Source organism: Mobula birostris, chromosome 25 (assembly GCF_030028105.1).
Source record: "Mobula birostris isolate sMobBir1 chromosome 25, sMobBir1.hap1, whole genome shotgun sequence".
Taxonomy (NCBI): domain Eukaryota; kingdom Metazoa; phylum Chordata; class Chondrichthyes; order Myliobatiformes; family Myliobatidae; genus Mobula; species Mobula birostris.
This window is the reverse complement of record NC_092394.1, coordinates 47,825,274-47,844,448: the sequence shown is the minus strand read 5'-3', so window position 1 is coordinate 47,844,448 and position 19,175 is coordinate 47,825,274. Positions and strand designations below refer to the sequence as shown.

Sequence of the window (19,175 nt, the reverse complement as noted above, 5' to 3'; positions counted from 1 at the left end):
GTGTGCAAACTTAAAGCACACGGTATTGGGGGTAAGGTATTGGTGTGGGTGGAGAGTTGGTTAGCAGACAGGAAGCAAAGAGTGGGAATAAACGGGACCTTTTCAGAATGGCAGGCGGTGACTAGTGGGGTACCGCAAGGCTCAGTGCTGGGACCCCAGTTGTTTACAATATATATTAATGACTTGGATGAGGGAATTAAATGCAGCATCTCCAAGTTTGCGGATGACACGAATCTGAGTGGCAGTGTTAGCTGTGAGGAGGATGCTAAGAGGATGCAGGGTGACTTGGATAGGTTGGGTGAGTGGGCAAATTCATGGCAGATGCAATTTAATGTGGATAAATGTGAAGTTATCCACTTTGGTGGCAAAAATAGGAAAACAGATTATTATCTGAATGGTGGCCGATTAGGAAAAGGGGAGGTGCAACGAGACCTGGGTGTCATTATACACCAGTCATTGAAAGTGGGCATGCAGGTAGAGCAGGCGGTGAAAAAGGTGAATGGTATGCTGGCATTTATAGCGAGAGGATTTGAGTACAGGAGCAGGGAGGTACTACTGCAGTTGTACAAGGCCTTGGTGAGACCACACCTGGAGTATTCTGTGCAGTTTTGGTCCCCTAATCTGAGGAAAGACATCCTTGCCATAGAGGGAGTACAGAGAAGGTTCAGCAGATTGATTCCTGGGATGGCAGGACTTTCATATGAAGAAAGACTGGATGAACTGGGCTTGTACTCGTTGGAATTTAGAAGATTGAGGGGGAATCTGATTGAAACGTATAAGATCCTAAAGGGATTGGACAGGCTAGATGCAGGAAGATTGTTCCCGATGTTGGGGAAGTCCAGAACGAGGGGTCACAGTTTCAGGATAGAGGGGAAGCCTTTTAGGACCGAGATTAGGAAAAACTTCTTCACACAGAGAGTGGTGAATCTGTGGAATTCTCTGCCACAGGAAACAGTTGAGGCCAGTTCATTGGCTATATTTAAGAGGGAGTTAGATATGGCCCTTGTGGCTACGGGGGTCAGGGGGTATGGAGGGAAGGCTGGGGCGGTGTTCTGAGTTGGATGATCAGCCATGATCATAATAAATGGCGGTGCAGGCTCGAAGGGCTGAATGGCTTACTCCTGCACCTATTTTCTATGTTTCTATGTTTCTATTTAGACTACAAATAAGAGCTGCAAGGTGTGGCCATGTACTCCCACTGTAAACAGGTCACACACTGCAAACAGATATGATAATGCATTAATATTTTAATTAGACCGTAATTGAGCTAGTCCATCAACAGCTTAGCTATACTGTACAAAGAATTATACAGTGAAAGAGACTGAGTTATGCAGAGAAGCTGAATAGATCAGGACTTTATTCCTTGGACTGTCGGAGACTGAGAGGTGATCTTATGGAGGGGCAGAAATAGAGAGAAAGCAGACAGCCTTTTCCCCAGGGCTGGGGAATCAAGAGATAAAGGGCGTAGGTTAAAGGTGAGAGAGAGATGCAATGAGAACCTAAGGAGCAGCTTCTTCACCTAGAGAGTAGTCCATATATGGAACGAGCTGCTGGTGGAAATGATTGACACTGGTACATTAACAACATTTAAAAGACATTTAGACAGGTTCGTGGATAAGAAAGGTTGGGGGGGGTGAGTGTTTGGGCCAAATGAAGGCAAATGGGACTAGCTTAGATAGATTGGCATGCAAGGATGAACTGTGCTGAAGGACCTGTTTCTGTACTGTATGACTCCACGAGAGGGAGTAATTTTATCAGAAACACTTTCAAATTTCTCTTTTTCCACTTTCATGTTGTTATCACCTAAGCCACTGGAGTAGAAGATCTGCAAATTGGCAGTTTTGTCTCCACGTTTTGCCACTGTGAGGCTCTCATTGGTTCTCTGTTACTCTCTGCTCCCATTAAATCAGTTTGTCCCAATGCCAGCTCCCACTGCTTATCCTGCATCTTTCAACCTGCTGATCTTCCTCCAGTGCCCCGCCACTTCCCTTGTCCCTTCTCTAATTCCCTTAAAACCTTTCCTCCTTCCCTCTCCTTCTTCTCCTTAGGCATCATCCCTTGGAATTGAGGATGGCTGGCTTCCAGGTTAGCGTTTCCTGGTGCCAATGTGGGAACTACAGACTTTTCTACACAGGGTAGGGTAATGGGTTACTGACACAGTGTGCTGGTGGACCTCTGGTGAGGCAGTGCGCTCCTTCCACCCTTTATACATGGTTACTCTGTGCTCCTGATCGGCAGCATCAACGTTCTCATTGCCACTCCGAATACCCCTCCTCCATCCTGAATGATTATGTATCAGAGATCCCCAGGGTCACTGAGGATGTTGCATGTTTTCAAGGAAACTTAGAGCCCAATCTTTAATCTTTTCCTCTGCCTATTCCCATTACAGAGCTTTGAAAATAGTATCTGTTTTAGGAGACAATTTGGCTGGACTCTCTTGCATCCAAAACACCCCCCTTCCTCTTGTTCTGTCTCCTTATTCTTCCCTACTTGTCTCCACCATTGGCAAATGTGTCTTTGCCTCAGACTCAATACTGTCAAAACCTCTTCCAAGCATCTAGCTCCTCTCCATCTCCCCTTTTCCCTGAAACCTAATCTTTCTGCTTTGCTTCTTCATGAAGGAGGATGACATTTAGTATAAATTGGCACCAAAATCAGTATCATAGACTGTACTGCTATCCAGTGTGGTGTTGTCCTATGTCCTATGTTCATCCATCTAATTTCCTAACACTGCAGACTGGTTTAATACAAGCACTTCCAGAGGTTTAAGATGCAAAGCTTGTGGAAGTTGCAAGAAAAGTTTGTGAACACCTAGCAATTAACTGGTTCTGTGTACTAATTACTCATAAAATTACTCAGAAAAAAACAGAGTTACATTAAGTATATATCTGTCTATTAAATGGTTGAGTTAAAACAAGTAGTGCAAAAAATCAGAAGTAAAAAGGCAGTGAGGTAATGTTCATGGGTTCAATGTCCATGTAGAAATTGGATGACAGAGGGGAAGAAGCTGTTCCTGAATCACTGAGTGTGTGCCTTCAAGCTCCTGTACCTCCTTCCTGACAGTAACAGTGTGAAGAGAGCATGTCCTGGGTGGTGGAGATCCTTAATGATGGATGCCACCTTTCTGAGGTACCACTCCTTGACGACATCTTGGGTACTACACAGGTTATTACCAATGATGGAGCTGACTAATTTTACAAGCTTCTGCAACTTATTTTGATATTGTGTTGTAGGCCTCCCCCCAGACCAGATGATGATGCAGTCAGTCAGAATGCTCTCCACGGTACTTTTGTAGAAGTTTTCGAGTATTTTAGCTGAAAAACCAAGCCAGATTTACCAGGATGCTGCCTGAATTAGAGAACATGTCCTAAGAGGAAAAACTGAGCAAGCTAGGACTTTTCTCTTTGGAGTGAAGCAGGTTGAGAGGCAACTTGATAGAGGTGTATAAGATTATTTTTTGAGTTACCGCACAGAATAGGCCTTCCGGCCCTTTGAGCCGCATCACCCAGCCACCCGCGACTTAACCCTGACAAACTAACCTACCAACCGGTATGCCTTTGGACTGTGGGAGGAAACCGGACCACCTGGAGGAAACCCACAAGATCGCGGGGAGAACGTACAAACTCCTTACAGACAGTGGCAGGAATTGAACCCAGGTCACTGGTCCTGTAGAGCATGGGTAGATCAGACATCTCAAACGTCAGTGGCTAATCCAGGAGGACATCCTTTCGAGGTGATTGGAGGAAGGTTTAGGAGAGCTGTCAGAGATTTACACATACACTACTGGGTGTGATGGTAGAGATAGACACATTAGGGACATTTTAGAGATAGGCGCATGAATGAAAGGAAAACCGAGGATTATGAGCTATGGAGGAGGGAATGGCTGAACTGAAGGCGGAGTAGGTTTGTACAAGTCAGCATAACATCATGGGCATAATGGCCTGTACTGTACAGTACAGTTCTATGTTAAATGCAGAATCAGAACTCTTGGAGCTGAGCAAATAGACAGCTCAAGGCCACCTCAGTGACCGGCATTTTTTTCAGAATTCCAGAGTTACTTAGAGTCACGGAGACATAGAAATGTATAGCACAGAAACAGGTCCTTCAGCCCTTCTAGTCCGTGCTGAACCACTTAAACTGCCTAGCCCCATAGACCTGCACTGAATCCATAGCCCTCCATACCCCTACCATCCATGTACCTGTCCAAACTTCCAAACTCATTTTAAATGTTGAAATTGAGCCTGTATGCACCACTTGTGCTGGCAGCTTGTTCCACACTTTCACAACACTCTGAGTGAAGAAGTTCTCCTCAGGTTCCCCTTAAACCTTTCACCTTTCACCCTGAACCCATGACATCCGGTTGCTGTCCCAACTTCAGTGGAAAAAGCCTGCTTGCATTTTCCCTCTCTGTACCCCTCATTATTTTGTATACCTCTATCAAATCTCTTCTCAATCTTCTACATTCCAAGGAATAAAGTCCTAACCTACTCAATCTTTCCTCATAACTCAGATCCCCCAGACGCGGCAACATCCTCGTAAATTTTCTCTGTGCTCTTTCAACTTTTCCTGTAGGTAGGTAACCAAGCACGCACACAACACTCCAGATTAGGCCTCACGAATCTCATATACAACTTCAAATAACATCCCATCTCCTGTACTCAATACTTTGATTACTTAATTACTTAATTACTTAAGCCTTGCTTACTTAACTTTATATTCTCAAGATCCCGTGTTTGGATTTGATCTCATGTCTCTGGCACGGACCTTGGTATTAGTTGCTAGATCTTTATCTTTAACACTATGTTCTACCTCTGTGGACTTCAAACACCCTGTTCCTCCTGGACCCATCACCTGTCCACACCAACGCATGTAAGCTTCTGACCAGAGACAGCTTGATTTGAGAATTTTGATCCCCATTTTCAGTTCCTCCACTCTGTTTCTGTATTCAGTCCCAATCTTACTATGGTGTTAAAACTCCTCTAACTTACACTGGTTTGTAATCCTTTAATATAGTTGCTCTACTCTGAGTGACTGAGTGGGAGAGTCACAGAACCAGGCCCTTTCGTTAGCTGAGTCTGCAGTGGCCATCCATTTGCAATAACCTTATATCAATCCTAATTTACTCTCCATTCACCTATGCTCACTTACACGCTAGAGGAAACTTACAATGGTCATTTAACCTAGCCATCTTAGGTCCTTTGCACACAACTCACTGTGGTGCTTCTAACTGTGTTGCTACCTTACATCTCCAGTGACCCAAGTTCAGTTCTACCCATGGGGTGCTGTCTGTGTGAAGTTCCAATATTCTCCCTGTGTCCACATGGGTTTCTACTGGGTGCGTCACTTTCTTTCCACAAAGACATGCAGTTTGGTCGGTTAATTGGCCACTGTGAATTGCCCTAGTGCAGGAGTTCTCAGCCATCTTTATGCCATGGACCAACACCATTAAGCAAGGGGTCTGTGGATGCTAGGTTGGTTAGGAATCCCTGCCGTAGTGTGTAGATGGGAGGAGAAGTGAGTGGTAAGCGAAAAATACCCAGAGAGCATGAAAACTCCACACGGAGAGCACTGGAGGCCAGTATTGAGAATAGGTCACTGAAATAGCCGCTCCACCTGCTGTGGCATCTATTTCAAACATTAGCCTAATAACAGTCTGTTGCGCATATACACACTTACACACACACATACTTTCCTGCTATTTGTTCAGAGGTTCTGGGGACAATCACTGCCCTCTGACCTCTGACTCCACTGCTGGCTGTGTCTGCCCTCTGCTTCCCCTACACCTGCAGCCCCGAGTCTCCAGCCAATGGCTGATCGGGCAATAGTGGTCGTACAAGTGAAAGCTGCTCTAAGCCCTGCCATTCCCAGGCTGTGTCCGCCCTCGTCTTTCCTTACACCTGAAGAAAAGAGCAAGAAAATGCACCGGTTTACTGCACTTCTTGCAACTCTGGACCTGTGTGTAAGTCGCTTCACCCGCAGATCACAGACGAGACTGGCTGCCAACTTTAATGGGCAAATTGTACTCCTGGTTCAACTGCGAGTGAATCCTATCCAATACTCCTGGGAGGAGATGTACCAGACAGTATAAATGCCTCAGAGCATTGATTTATAGACCTGCACAGCACTGCAGCAGAGAATATTCTCAAACGTTTCTTCTATTCTCCATCACTGTCATGGTTACCTCTGCAACCACAAGGAGTGCAAAAGGGGAAGTTGGAAATATTTGATCTGTTTGTGCCAATAATTGCATGAGTGCAGATTAATTTTAAAAAATCAGCTGTAATAGTGCAGCTCTATTATTAGGTCAAGGAGGGTAGCTTCAAGAACCTGTGTGGAATTAAAATTATTCTGATCTTGTATTATCCTTCTTTAATATGCATTGTCTGCATTTTATTCACCGCTTCTAGACTGACAATATCCAGAGAGTTGCTTGAGCTTGGAGCTATTTTAATCAGCTCAAATTGTGAAAGTGAGATAGTGCTGTGAGAAGGTACTTTTGTCACTTCCGCCTGCTTCCTAGTACCTCCAGTGTTAGTGCTCAAAGAGGTTTTTTAATTTATTGAGATACTGCGTGGAATAGCCCCTTCCGGCCGTTCGAGCTGTGCTGCCCAGCGATCCCCGACTTAACCCCAGCCTAATCACAGGACAATTTACAACGATCAATTAACCTACCAACTGGTTCTTCTTCGGACTGTGGGAGGAAACCGGAGCACCCGGAGGAAACCCACGCATCATGGGGAGAACGCACTAGACAGCGGAGGGTCTTGAACCCAGGTTGTTGTTCTGTAAAGCATTATGACAACCACTACACTACCATGCTGCCCCATGCTCTTGCAGTATTTTGAATTCAGTCATTTAAATAAAATTGCATCTTTGCCGAAGGAAAAATTGAAATTGTACCAAATTTAGATGAGGGTATTGCAAATTGAGTCAGTCAAGAGCAGCCTGAGTTGCAGTCTGTTGGGAGCCCAGAGCTGTTCCCTTCCTCTCTTTTTATTCAACTAATATGAGGATAAGTTTGCCATCTGACATACCAGAGGTCACCCAAATCTGGTCGTCTCTCAAGTGCCTTCACTTCATGTGAGTTACTTCTGATGGCAATTGCACCCAACACAGGACGCAAAACAGGCCATCTTCTGCCATCAGGCCCATAATAAATCAGTGGGACAAATGACCAGTGAATTTTTTCACAGTGGTGATTGCTTAAAGGAAAAGCATTATGAAAGACAGATGGTTTACAAAAAAATGTATGGCAGCTTAAACAGTCAGACGAGGTCTCTGCCTAACATCCATACAAAAGTTAATTATGCAGTGCAGATAGGTGGTAATATTTCAATTTTATGCTCCATAGATATGGTATAAGTAGTTTTTCTAAGGCAGAATAATTAGTCTTGTAATTCTGTTGCTTTCATGATTAAAAAAAATTAGCTCCTGCAGTTAAAAATTTCATAAAGATTGCAGAGATACAAATTAGAAAAACAGCGTGGAACTGCTGTACAGTAAAAATAAATATCACGCACAAGGTCTGCTCTGAAGAATAACCCTATCCAGATCACCCTAGAGTTATGGATCAGCTAAAGGGTTTCTGAAATGTCAAATGTCCATTTCCTTCTACAGATTCTGCCCAACCTGCTGAGTTCCTCCATTATGTTGGTTGTTGCCCCTTGTTTAGCCTGTGCGCTCTCTGCCATTGGACAAAAGGTCAGATGGGGTAAAGCACTTCACCTACATACAGAGAATGGGTTATCATCTCTCACTCAATCTGTGGCAAGAAGCCTCATGGCCAGTGACTCTCAGTGGCCACTTTATTAGGTACACATGTACACCTACTCGTTAACGCAACTATCTAATCAGCCAATCATGTGACAGCAACTCAGTTCATAAATGCATGCAGACATGGTCAAAAAGTTCAGTTGTTGTTCAGAGCAAACATCAGAATGGGGAAGAAATGTTATCTAAGTGACTTTGACCGTGGAATGGTTGTTGGTGTTAGACAGGATAGTTTGAGTATCTCAGAAACTGCTGATCTCCTGGGATTCTCATGCACAACAGTCTCTAGAGTTTATAAATGGTAGGAAAAACATAAAACATCCAGTGAGCAAAAATACCTTATTAGTGAGAGAGGTCAGAAGAGAATAGCTGGACTGATCCAAGCTGACAGGAAGGCAACTGTAACTCAAATAACCATGCGTTACAACAATCGTGTACTGAAGAGCATCTCTGAGTGCATAACACATTGAACCTTGAAGTGGATTGGGCTACAGCAGTAGAAAAGCATGAACATACATTTAGTGGCCACTTATTAAATACAGGAAGTACCTAATAAAGTGGCCTCTGCCATTGATTTTCCTTTGTTATTTACCTTGGAGACCACTGCCTTTAGTCAGTATCCAACTTAATAAGACATCAATCAATCAATGTTTAATTATTAACCATTTTCTCTAGATCCTATTATATTGGCACTGTTATTCCTAAGAACATACCACTAGGTGACTCTTTTGTTTGCAATGGACACCACCCCTCCCTATGTTTCTGCAAAGACTAACTGCCTAGAGAACAGACCTACATTTCTTTTATTCACCTCACAGGAGCTATCTGTCTTAGGAGACCCATTATTTCTTTTCCAGCTTCTTTTAGGCACCAGAATGAGAACAGGTCATTATCCCAGAGCCTCTGTCGTTTTTAAGGAAACATGGAATAGACTTTTGACTTCAAATAAGTCAAGCAGGTCCACACTATATCGTCAAGTGTGTGGCCTGGATGTCTTTGAGTTACCGTAGGTTCCTTCTTACTATATAGCTGCTACAAATACTTCTGTATCTCTCCATCTGAGTGAGATTTTCCTTAAAAAGGCCATTTGTTCTTTAGTTTACTGATTCTTTAAACTTATCTGTACAAACCAAGTCTATCTTTTGTGCAGCAGATACCGACACAGCAACACACATAAACACACATATCTTAGCAACACACATCAAAGTTGCTGGTGAACACAGCAGGCCAGGCAGCATCTCTAGTCGACGTTTCTGGCCAAGACCCTTCGTTAGGCTTCTTCCCCAACTGGAAGCCCTGGCCATGAGAGCTGCAATCTGCTGAGGGCCAGATCAGTGGCCTTCAGGTCTGGCGACCAAGTAAGATACAAGATATCCAGGTACAATCTCCAGAAAGCCATCTTACGTGCGATGTGGCAATTCCGGACCAAACCCGAATCACTGAAAGATGGTTGATAGCTGTGGCAGGGCTTTAAATTCCTCAGTGTTATCAGTTCAGAGGATCTGTCCTGGATCCAGCACACAAGAGCCATACGAAGAAAGTGAAACACCCAACACTTTGACAAATTTCTATAGATGTACGGAGGAGATTATATTGACTGGCTGCATCACTGCCTATTATGGAAACACTATTGCCTTTGAACAGAAAATCCTTAAAAAAGTAGTCGATACAGCCCAGTCCATCAATAGAAAAGCCCTCCCCATCACTGAGCATGTCTTCACAGAGCTCTGTCACAGGAAAGCAGCATCCATCATCAAGGAACCCCACCACCTAGGCCATGCTCTCTTCTTGCTGCTGCCATCAGGAAGAAGGTTGAGAAACCTTAGGACCCACACCACCAGATTCAGGAATAGTTATTACCCCTCAATCGTCAGGCTCATGAACTAGGTAGGATAACTTCACTCAACTTCACTTGTGCCATCTTTGAACTTTTGCCACAACTTATGGACTCTCTTTCAAGGGCTCTTCATCTCACGTTCTCGATTTTATTGCTCTTTTTCTCTCTGTATTTGCAGTTAATTTTCTTCGCACATTAGTTGTTTCCCATCCTGTTGGCTATGGTCTTCCACTGATTCTATTGTGTATCTTGGATATACTGTGTATGCAGGCAAAAAATCTCAGGGTTGTATACCGTGACATAGTTATACTTTGATAATAAATATACTTAGAACTTTTGAACTTTAAATACTTTCAGCTATCTAAAGCCATCAAAAAGTATTTTAAAAACGTCCCCATTTTCTTTGAAGAGAAGTGTTTGGAGGAAGGATCAGGTGAGGAAGATATCTGTCAGCCATAAAGTAATAGGGATCTAGGAATCAAAGACAGCTCCTTGATTGTACTTGAGCTCCACAGTCCCAGTGTTAGAATGTGGAATTGGGCTTGGAAGATACTTTTGGCTGGCTCACACGATGGGCTGAATGGTCTTTCCCCAATTGTAAGCATTTATATAATTCCATGATTTCTGTTTTCAGGCAAGTCTTAAAGGTGGCTGGATGAATACAGAAAACTGTCAAAATTTCTAAGTATTCCTGAATTTGTTAATAAAGCCATCGAGTACAAAAGAAAAGGGGATCGTCAGTTGAGTAGGATTCATCTGAAAATTTCTGTTGATACTGAGCACCAGGCAGAAGAAAACCCTGAAGCCTTTAGGATGCAGAAAAGATTAATTGGAATAGGATGAGTAACTGCAGATTGGCTGCAGAAAGTGCTGCTTTAGCTCAAAAACAAACTGCTGCAATTTCTGGCAATCGGAAGCAAAACCAAAGTCCAGCAAACATTCAGCACATCAGGTTCAAAGTTCAACCAAAAAGTTCAAAGTAAATTTATTATCAAAATACATTTATGTCACCATTTACAACCCGGAGATTTGTTTTCAACTATGTAGCAGCTATGTGGGGAGTGAGAGAGAGAGAGCGAAGTGGGGGAAGAGGGAGGGGGAAGGGGAGAGAGGAGAGGGAGGGGAGAAGGAAGGGGAGAGGGAGAGGAAGAGAATTTATTGATCGGATTCATTGGTGTTTTCAGCAACTTGAAATGTAAATTCTCTACACGCCTAACTACCTCTTTCTCTCTAACACTCTCTCTCTCTCTCGCTCTCCCCTCTCTTCTCCCCCTTCTCTTTCTCTTTCACTTTCCCTTTATCTCTTTTCATTCTCTTTCCCTTTCCCTTTCTCTCTCTCAGTTTTTCATTGTCTTTTCTTCCTCTCTCTCTTTCCAAACCCCACTCCCACCTGCAGACACCTGACGTGCTGAGTATGATCGGCATTTTGTGCATTTTTCAGCATTCTGAATTTGTCTTCATTGAAGTTAAAAGGTTACAGGAATGATGAGGGATTTTTGATGGAGTAAATACAGATGAACCACTTCCATTAGATGAATCAGTTTAAGTTTTAATGGCATTTTTTCAGGTAATGAGTTGTTATAACCTGAAATCCCTTACCAGTAAAGGGAATGGAGACAGCTTTAATAATAACCTTCAAATTAGACCCAATGTACAGTATGCTTTGACTATTTAAATGCTGTATGATATATAGTATTGTATCTGGGCTTCCACAGATATAGTGGCAAATCTAAACCGAAAATCAAATGAAAACTAAAAGCAATTGCCATTTGCCTGAGCCCACTACGGAGTTGTTACCTTGCTTGACTCGCCCTCAGCGCCAATGAAATGGTTATTCCAAAGAGTCAAATTCCTAATTCGAATTTTTATTTGCAATTAGCAAACATACAATCTTAAAGTGATGAAACTTAAGCGCACCAAAGAGAAAGCCAAGTACTATTCAGTGTTATCTCAGCAGTCGGAAGAAGGTACGACCTCCGCCGGTCCCAAGCTACAAACTGCCGCAAAATAAGCAAGCATGCGTAACTTATTCCCTTTGCCTTTACCACACCCCCAATCATGTGACTAGTTACGGTAATAAACACACAACACAGAGTACAATGTAAGATACTGATACAGCTCCTACGATAGAGTTATACAGAACAGAATCAGACCCCTCAGCCAGTAAGCACATATGAGCATCACCAATCCTAAACTAAACCCATTCTATTCTACTTTCCCCGCATTCCCCTCAGCTTCCCCCCAGTTCTACCACTCTTTACACACTAGGGGCAATTTAATCTACTGAGATGTGGGAACCAGGAGAATTTGGAAGAAATGCAAATGGTCCAGAGAGAATGTGCCAACTGCACACAGACAACACTGGGCAGCAGGACTGGACTGGGAAGTGCCTGGAACTCTGGAGCACCAGCTCTGCTCACTGTGCCACTTTGCCGTCACTAAAAGGGGTCTTTTCATGGAAAGTGTCTTCATGTATGTCAGCATTTTTTCCCACCCCAAACCACAGCTAGTTCAGCATGCAGCTAATCATACTGTGGGCCTGGAGTCAAGCACAGGCCAAACCAGGTGAGGGTAGAAGGTTTCTTTCGAGAGGGAACACGAGTGAACCAGGTTTGTTCAACAATCCAGTGATTTTACCATCACTGACACTCGCATTCATTCTAAATTGATCCGCATTTCTTGATTTTTAACTTCAATTTTGCCAGTTGTGTTTAAACTCTGGGTCTCCAACTTAAAACACCTGAAACACCCTGGTTTCCTTGGCTGCGTAAGTCCAGGGAAGACAACCTCCAGCCCTGACAAACTTGTCAGATTGGGGCGCGCTCGATCCCACCCCAAATCCGGTTTGTGTGGATGCTGTGTCATTTGCTACTCTGTTACAAACTAATGCCCCGAAATAACAGACAGTACACTGCATACGATTAAAGGAATTATATTTATGAATCTTAGCTAAATGCTTAGTAAAGAGTAACAAAAAGAAAAGGGCCTAATCTAATTAAACAGTCAAATGTACACAAGATGGAGCTCATCTTGAACTTCTCTATCACTCGCGCACTGGGCCCTCGGTCAACGTAAAAGCACACACTGCCTTCCGAACGTCGCTCGCAATCCATCTCAAACAAACAGATCTCCCACCGGATCGTATGCTTCAACCGGTTCTCCCCAGTGTCGTCTCTTTTCATCTCCTCTCAAACAAAAAGCCCCAAGCTCAACCTTAATGTCCCTCACCAGAGAAACCTCCCCTTAATCTGACCATCCTAATTGGTTGGCACACATTTCTCCTCATCTCTTATCTTCAACAGTAGCCCAAACAAGCATGAAAGCAGAACAACCTGCTCTTACAGAACTGCCAACATACAGCATAACAGTAAAAACATGAACCAGGACATTACACACCCCACATGGACACCAGCCCAGTAACTTTACTGGTGAGCTGCATCAGGCCAGGGGAGAATGTTCAGAGAATTATCTCAATGCAATGTCCTGACTTTCTAATTTACAAAATTCACTTGTATCAGAATAACCTAGTCAGAGTTAGTTATAGTCATACTTTATTGATCCCAGGGGAAATTGGTTTTCATTACAGTTTCACCATAAATAATAAATAGTAATAAAACCATAAATAGTTAAATAGTAATATGTAAATTATGCCAGTAAATTATGAAATAAATCCAGGACCAGCCTATTGGCTCAGGGTGTCTGACCCTCCAAGGGAGGAGTTGTAAAGTTTGATGGCCACAGGCAGGAATGACTTCCTATGACGCTCTGTGTTGCATTTCGGTGGAATGAGTCTCTGGCTGAATGTACTCCTGTGCCCAACCAGCACATTATGTAGTGGATGGGAGACATTGTCCAAGATGGCATGCAACTTAGACAGCATCCTCTTTCCAGACACCACCGTCAGAGAGTCCAGTTCCATCTCCACAACATCACTGGCCTTACGAATGAGTTTGTTGATTCTGTTTGTGTCTGCTACCCTCAGCCTGCTGCCCCAGCACACAACAGCAAACATGTTAGCACTGGCCACCACAGACTCGTGGAACATCCTCAGCATCGTCCGGCAGATGTTAAAGGACCTCACTCTCCTCAGGAAATAGAGATGGTTCTGACCCTTCTTGTAGACAGCCTCAGTGTTCTTTGACCAGTCCAGTTTATTGTCAATTCACATCCCCAGGTATTTGTAATCCTCCACCATGTTCACACTGACCCCCTGGATGGAAACAGGGGTCGCCGGTACCTTAGCTCTCCTCAGGTCTACCACCAGCTCCTTAGTCTTTTTCACATTAAGCTGCAGATAATTCTGCTCACACCATGTGACAAAGTTAGAGTTAAAGTAACAGTTTCTGCACCAACGAATTAGAGAACTACACTGATGAAACTTACAATTGGATATAGTTAACAAGTGCCAGGACTGCCTAACTTTTGATATGATTCGGTGGTCGTGGGAGATCCCTATCTACTGCATGCTGCTCCTGCTGTTTAGCACTCACTTATCCTTTGTTACAACCTCACCAGGCTAGCACCTCACTCATGGTGCTAATGTTTCTTGTGAAAATGCTCTTCTACATCTCTCATTGAAATAATGATAGCTTAATGGCTTCCTAGCGGGGGATATGTTGGGCCATGATGCTCCAGGTTGTGTTGGTGTTCATTCCTGTTAAAGTTTACAGTCACTCGGGATGGCCAGTTTTGAGACGCCACACTGTCCCAGCGAGTGTGTTTATGATGCCACACCACAAAATGGAGGGTCTCCTGAGTGTGAAGATGGGACTTGGTCCCATTTCAAGGGCCTTTCAGTGGTCCCTTCTACCAAGTACCTGCCACGAGTGAGGATCTGGTTGAGACAGTTTATCCCACACCGGCTGCAGATCCAACGTGTCCAGCAGGACTGTGCTAGATGAGTAACCAATGGTAGTACTGCACCAACTGAAAGCCCTCGGTCCCCTCCCCACTCACACTGCTATTCCTGATTCAGTACCTGGAGGAGGTTTCCTTACCTGTGTTTGACCTGACACCATGAGATCCGAAACCAATGGTGAGGCACCCTCCCCTACATCATTTCACTGTACCTCCTTCTCTGGGGGATCTGTCTGACCAGCGCGACAGTATCAGCCCAGACCTTGTGAGTGAGGAGCCTTTGAAACTGGTTTTCACTGGGATTCTAAACTTTACAGTCAAAGTTGAGTATACTGTCATGTGTATGCCCAGGAAAATGGAAAGTTTAACTGTAGCAGCACCACAGGCACATAGATTTGCTAAACAACATTCACAAGAAAAATAAAATCTGTACATAAATTATACCGACATTATACAAGAAAGAGCACAGTTAGAACAAAAGAATAGTTTAAATGGTTCAGCACAGACTAGATAGGCCGAAAGGCCTGCTTCTGTGCTGTACTTTTCTATGGCTCTTTGACTCTATGACTCTAAAGACAAATAAATCTCAAGTAAAATGATTAGTCTGTGGGACAGGCATGGTGTCTCGGGCGCATACCTGGAAGGGTGCCACAGGAAGGGGAGTGGTTGACACAGATGGATGAAGAGGACTGGGAATCACAAAGGAAATGGTCCCTTCACAATGCTGAAAGGCAGGGGAGAGGTGACTGGTGGTGGAATCTAATTCAAAGTGGTTGCGAAGTTAAAAGAGCAATCCATTGAATGTGTAGGCTGGTGGAGTGGAAGGTAAAATCAGGGGAATCCTACCCTTGCTCCATCCAGCTGGGATGGGAGTGAGAGAAGAGATGCAGGTAATAGAAGAGATCCAGTCAAGGACTCTTGGTGAGAGGAAGTCATACTTCAGGAATAAGGAAGACATCACAAGGAACCTGTAATCAAATAGAATGGGGGGGAAAACAATCTAGGAGAATGGAATGGAGTCCTCACAGGAAACAGGGTGAGAGGAAGTATAATTGGGATTGCTGAAGGAAGCTTGTTGTACGTGCTTGATGTTAGCTTATCCCCAGGGAAGAGTTAGAGATGGGCTGTGTGAAGGACAGAACAGGGTGGAAACTGTCAGCAGGGTAAGAGAGGCAGGTTCTGTCTGAGCGCAGGCTGAAGATGAAGTGGGATGAGAGTTCATGGTCTAAGTGTTGCATTGACAGCCTAACTGGAACTGCAGCCTCAGCACTGGGCATCTCAGTGATAACCTGCACCCACTAGCTGATGCCTTTAGAGTGTCTGATCCCACCAGCTGGACACGGCTGATGGTGTGCGGCCTTGTCCTGCAAGGGAGAGTAGGCGTGCTAGCGAACGCCATGCAGAATCTGCTTTATTAGCACTGATGTATGCGGCAAAACTCGCTGTTTAGTGGTAGCAGTACAGTGCAAGACATTAAAAAATTGCAAGTTACAATAAAAAATAAAATAAAGAATGCAAGAGGGTAGTATTCATGGACTATTCAGGAATACAATGAGGAAGGGGAAAAGGCTGTTCTCAATACATTGAGTATGAGTGCTCAGGTTCCTGTACCTCCTCCCTGATACTAGTAATGAGATGAAGGCATGCCTGGATGGTGAGGGCCCTTAATAATGGATGTTGCCTTCTTGAGCCACCACCTCTTAAAGATATCCTTGATGGTGGGGAGGCTTGTGGCTGTGATGGAGCTGGTTGAGTCCACAACCCTTGGCAGCCTCTTTGAAAACTGTGCATTGCTTACTTATTGCCTGTTACGCCGCTGGACTTCATGGCAGCAGTGAAGCTCCTCCATCTCAGGTCTTCCTTCATCATCTCAGCAGCTTCCTCTCGGTTTTCACTTCTGTCAGTCATGTAAGTCCCGGGTGGAGACAAAGGAATACCATCACACTCAAACATAGAAGGATTCTTTATTGCTATGTCCGTAACAACAGTGGACCATTCTTAGTCTGGCCTCTACCCTTTGATAGGTTTAGCATGGATGACCCTACCTAGAGCCAAGGTATAAATCCTTGACTCCCACCAACATAGCAACCTGAGTCATTGAGGCATGCAAGCCTCCAAACTATGACAAAGTTATGGTCCTCTTGGAGGAAATTGTACATTGGTACCTCCATATCAGACAGCGATGAAACCAGTCAGAATGCTCTGGACATCTCTAAAAATTTGCTGGAGTCTTTGGTGACTTACCAAATCTCCTCAAACTCCCAATGAAATATAGTGTTTTCTTTATGATCACATTGGTATGGTGGATCCAGGACTGGCCCTCTGCAATGTTGACATCCAACAACTTGAACCTGCTCACTCTTCCCACCGTTGTTTCCTCAATGAGAACTGGTGTGTGTTCTTCTGAATTCTCTCTCCTGAAGTCCACAATCAATCACTTGCTCTCGCTGACACAGAATGTGTAAGGTTGTTGTTGTGATGTGTTTGGGTAACGACGAGTGTCTAAGGGGTGGTGGTGTGTGCAGGCAGTGAGATACGTGAGTGAGACAGGAGGTGTGTTATTTGTGTAGCGGAAAATATGTGTGCAGGCAAACAACTGAGGATTACTGATGAGGTGGGGAGAAGCAGTTAGTAAGGGTGATCCATTAACTCTGCAATGAGGCTGCTGGCAGCATGAGTAGAATGTGTCAGTTATTGTGCACTTCACAGTACAGGCCATATCTGTGAGGTTATGGTATTCCCTGCACCACCGCATCCAGGTCCTTGAGGCAAGGCACCTACCACTGACCTCCATACTTTCAGAATCTGTTGCTCCTGGGGAATATGTTGAAGTAGCTCAGCAGTGAGGACATTTCTTCTTCTCTACACTCCCACTGGTGTTGCTGGAGATCTCACCTCCATGTTGCACTATTCTCTATTGTGTTCCTGGTCAGCTTCAGGTGCCAGCACTTACTCCAGCCGCAATGGTTGCAGGACAGCCTTAACTGAGGTCAGTGTTGCAATGCACAGTGCAGGTGGGAGGATGGGGATTAAGGGGATTAACTGCCCATTTTTGACAGCATCAAATGAAGCCCTCCCACTCTCCAAATCTGTCTGAAACACACTTAGATTCCATGTGAGAGGAGAAATCAGACCAGCCACATCCATTTAAAATATATTGTGGGACATTTGATTGATAGGTTCTTTATTGCATGTTGTTCCATTGGGTAATAATGACTGCCTGATGGAATTTCAGTTTTTAAGAATGTTTAATGAAGATGGATAACCGAAATCTCTAGATTAATTCTGGTTTTCTCAACAATTCCAGGAATGGGCAGACAGCTGCAGCTGGGGATTGCGGAGTGCTCACGCCTACATCCTAGTGTATGACATCTGCTGCTTTGACAGTTTTGAATATATCAAAACAATTCGGCAACAAATTTTAGACACAAGGTAAGAGAATTGAACCAGAACAAAATATTCAAGGAATTAAGCCATTGTTCTTGTCTTCCCAGAATATATTTTAAGTAACTTATTCCTTGGGATTGGCATGTCACTGCAAGGCCAATGTTTCTTGAGAAGGTGGTGGCGAGCTTTCTTCTAGAATTTCTGTTGAAGGTTCTCCACTGCATTCTTCCGCTGTACAGGTAGCAGCCATGAAGAAATGATGAGGTATTTCCAATGAAGGTAGTGAGGAACTTTGAGCAGAATTTAGGATGGTAGTTAGTGCTTGGGTGGCACCTTCCTGCAAGTGGCACAAGGGCATAGTCTAAGGGCATAAATCTATGCATTTTGTAGATGGTACACACTCCAACTTCTATAGAGGGAATAAATGTTTACACTCGTCCTACAGGATATCAAGGCACCTCAGAATTAATAGAACTCTACTTATCCATGCAGGTAGACATTATTTCATCATGTCCTGAGATGTACCTTACCGATATGGAAACCCTTGGAATGCCAGGGGTGAACCTTCACTACAGGACACCTGACCTTTTGTAGCCATGTCATACAATTTCTTGGTCCAGCTGAGTTTCTGCTCAGCGGTGACCCCCAGCATATTGATGGTGGAGAACTCAATGCTACTAATCCCATTGGATATGAAGGATAGCGGGTTAAATTCCCTTGTGCTGGTGATGGCCGTTCCCTGCGATGCATAAACATTGCCAAAAGCTTGATCCATTCAAGGTTGGGCTACTTTGCTTGTTGAGGTGTTGTGAATGAATTCAATACTGAAAAATCATCAAAAGCTTTGTAAACAATGAGGCAGATAATAATACATTCCGTGAAAATACAGAGAGGCTAGAGGAACGCTTGAACACATAGACAATGAAATTCAACACAGAAAATTTTGAGATGAGAGCAACACACATCAAAGTTGCCGGTGAACGCAGCAGGCCAGGCAGCATCTCTAGGAAGAGGTAGAGATATGTTTTGGTGGAAAGATTCAAAAATCAGGTTTAATAGAACAACAGTGTGAGGAAAGAATAGTCTGTGGGTGTTTGTACAAAATTTTAGTGGTTGGAAAGAGAGGTAATCAAATCTTGGTTTTTATAAAGAGAAGGAGATGAACCTATGTCAATAAAAGACAAGCCCCTGTTAATATGGAGATGTGAGACTGCAGAGTCTGGAACTGAAAAATGAACTGCTAGAAGAACGTATCAGTTCTGGCAGCATCTGTGAAGGCAAGAAGATGGTTAATGTTTGAACTGAGACCGTAAATCAGAACCCT

At 43.9% G+C, this 19,175-nt stretch overlaps 1 protein-coding gene across 1 annotated transcript in view; it reads left to right on the top strand.

Annotated features, from left to right (window-relative positions):
* LOC140187821 (ras-like protein family member 10B) overlaps positions 1 to 19,175 on the top strand; it is a 172,669-nt gene that overhangs the window by 93,411 nt on the left and 60,083 nt on the right. The window contains exon 3 of the mRNA XM_072243608.1: positions 17,772 to 17,896. Coding sequence (XP_072099709.1) covers positions 17,772 to 17,896 — 125 coding nt within the window. The remainder of the gene's footprint in view (positions 1 to 17,771; positions 17,897 to 19,175) is intronic.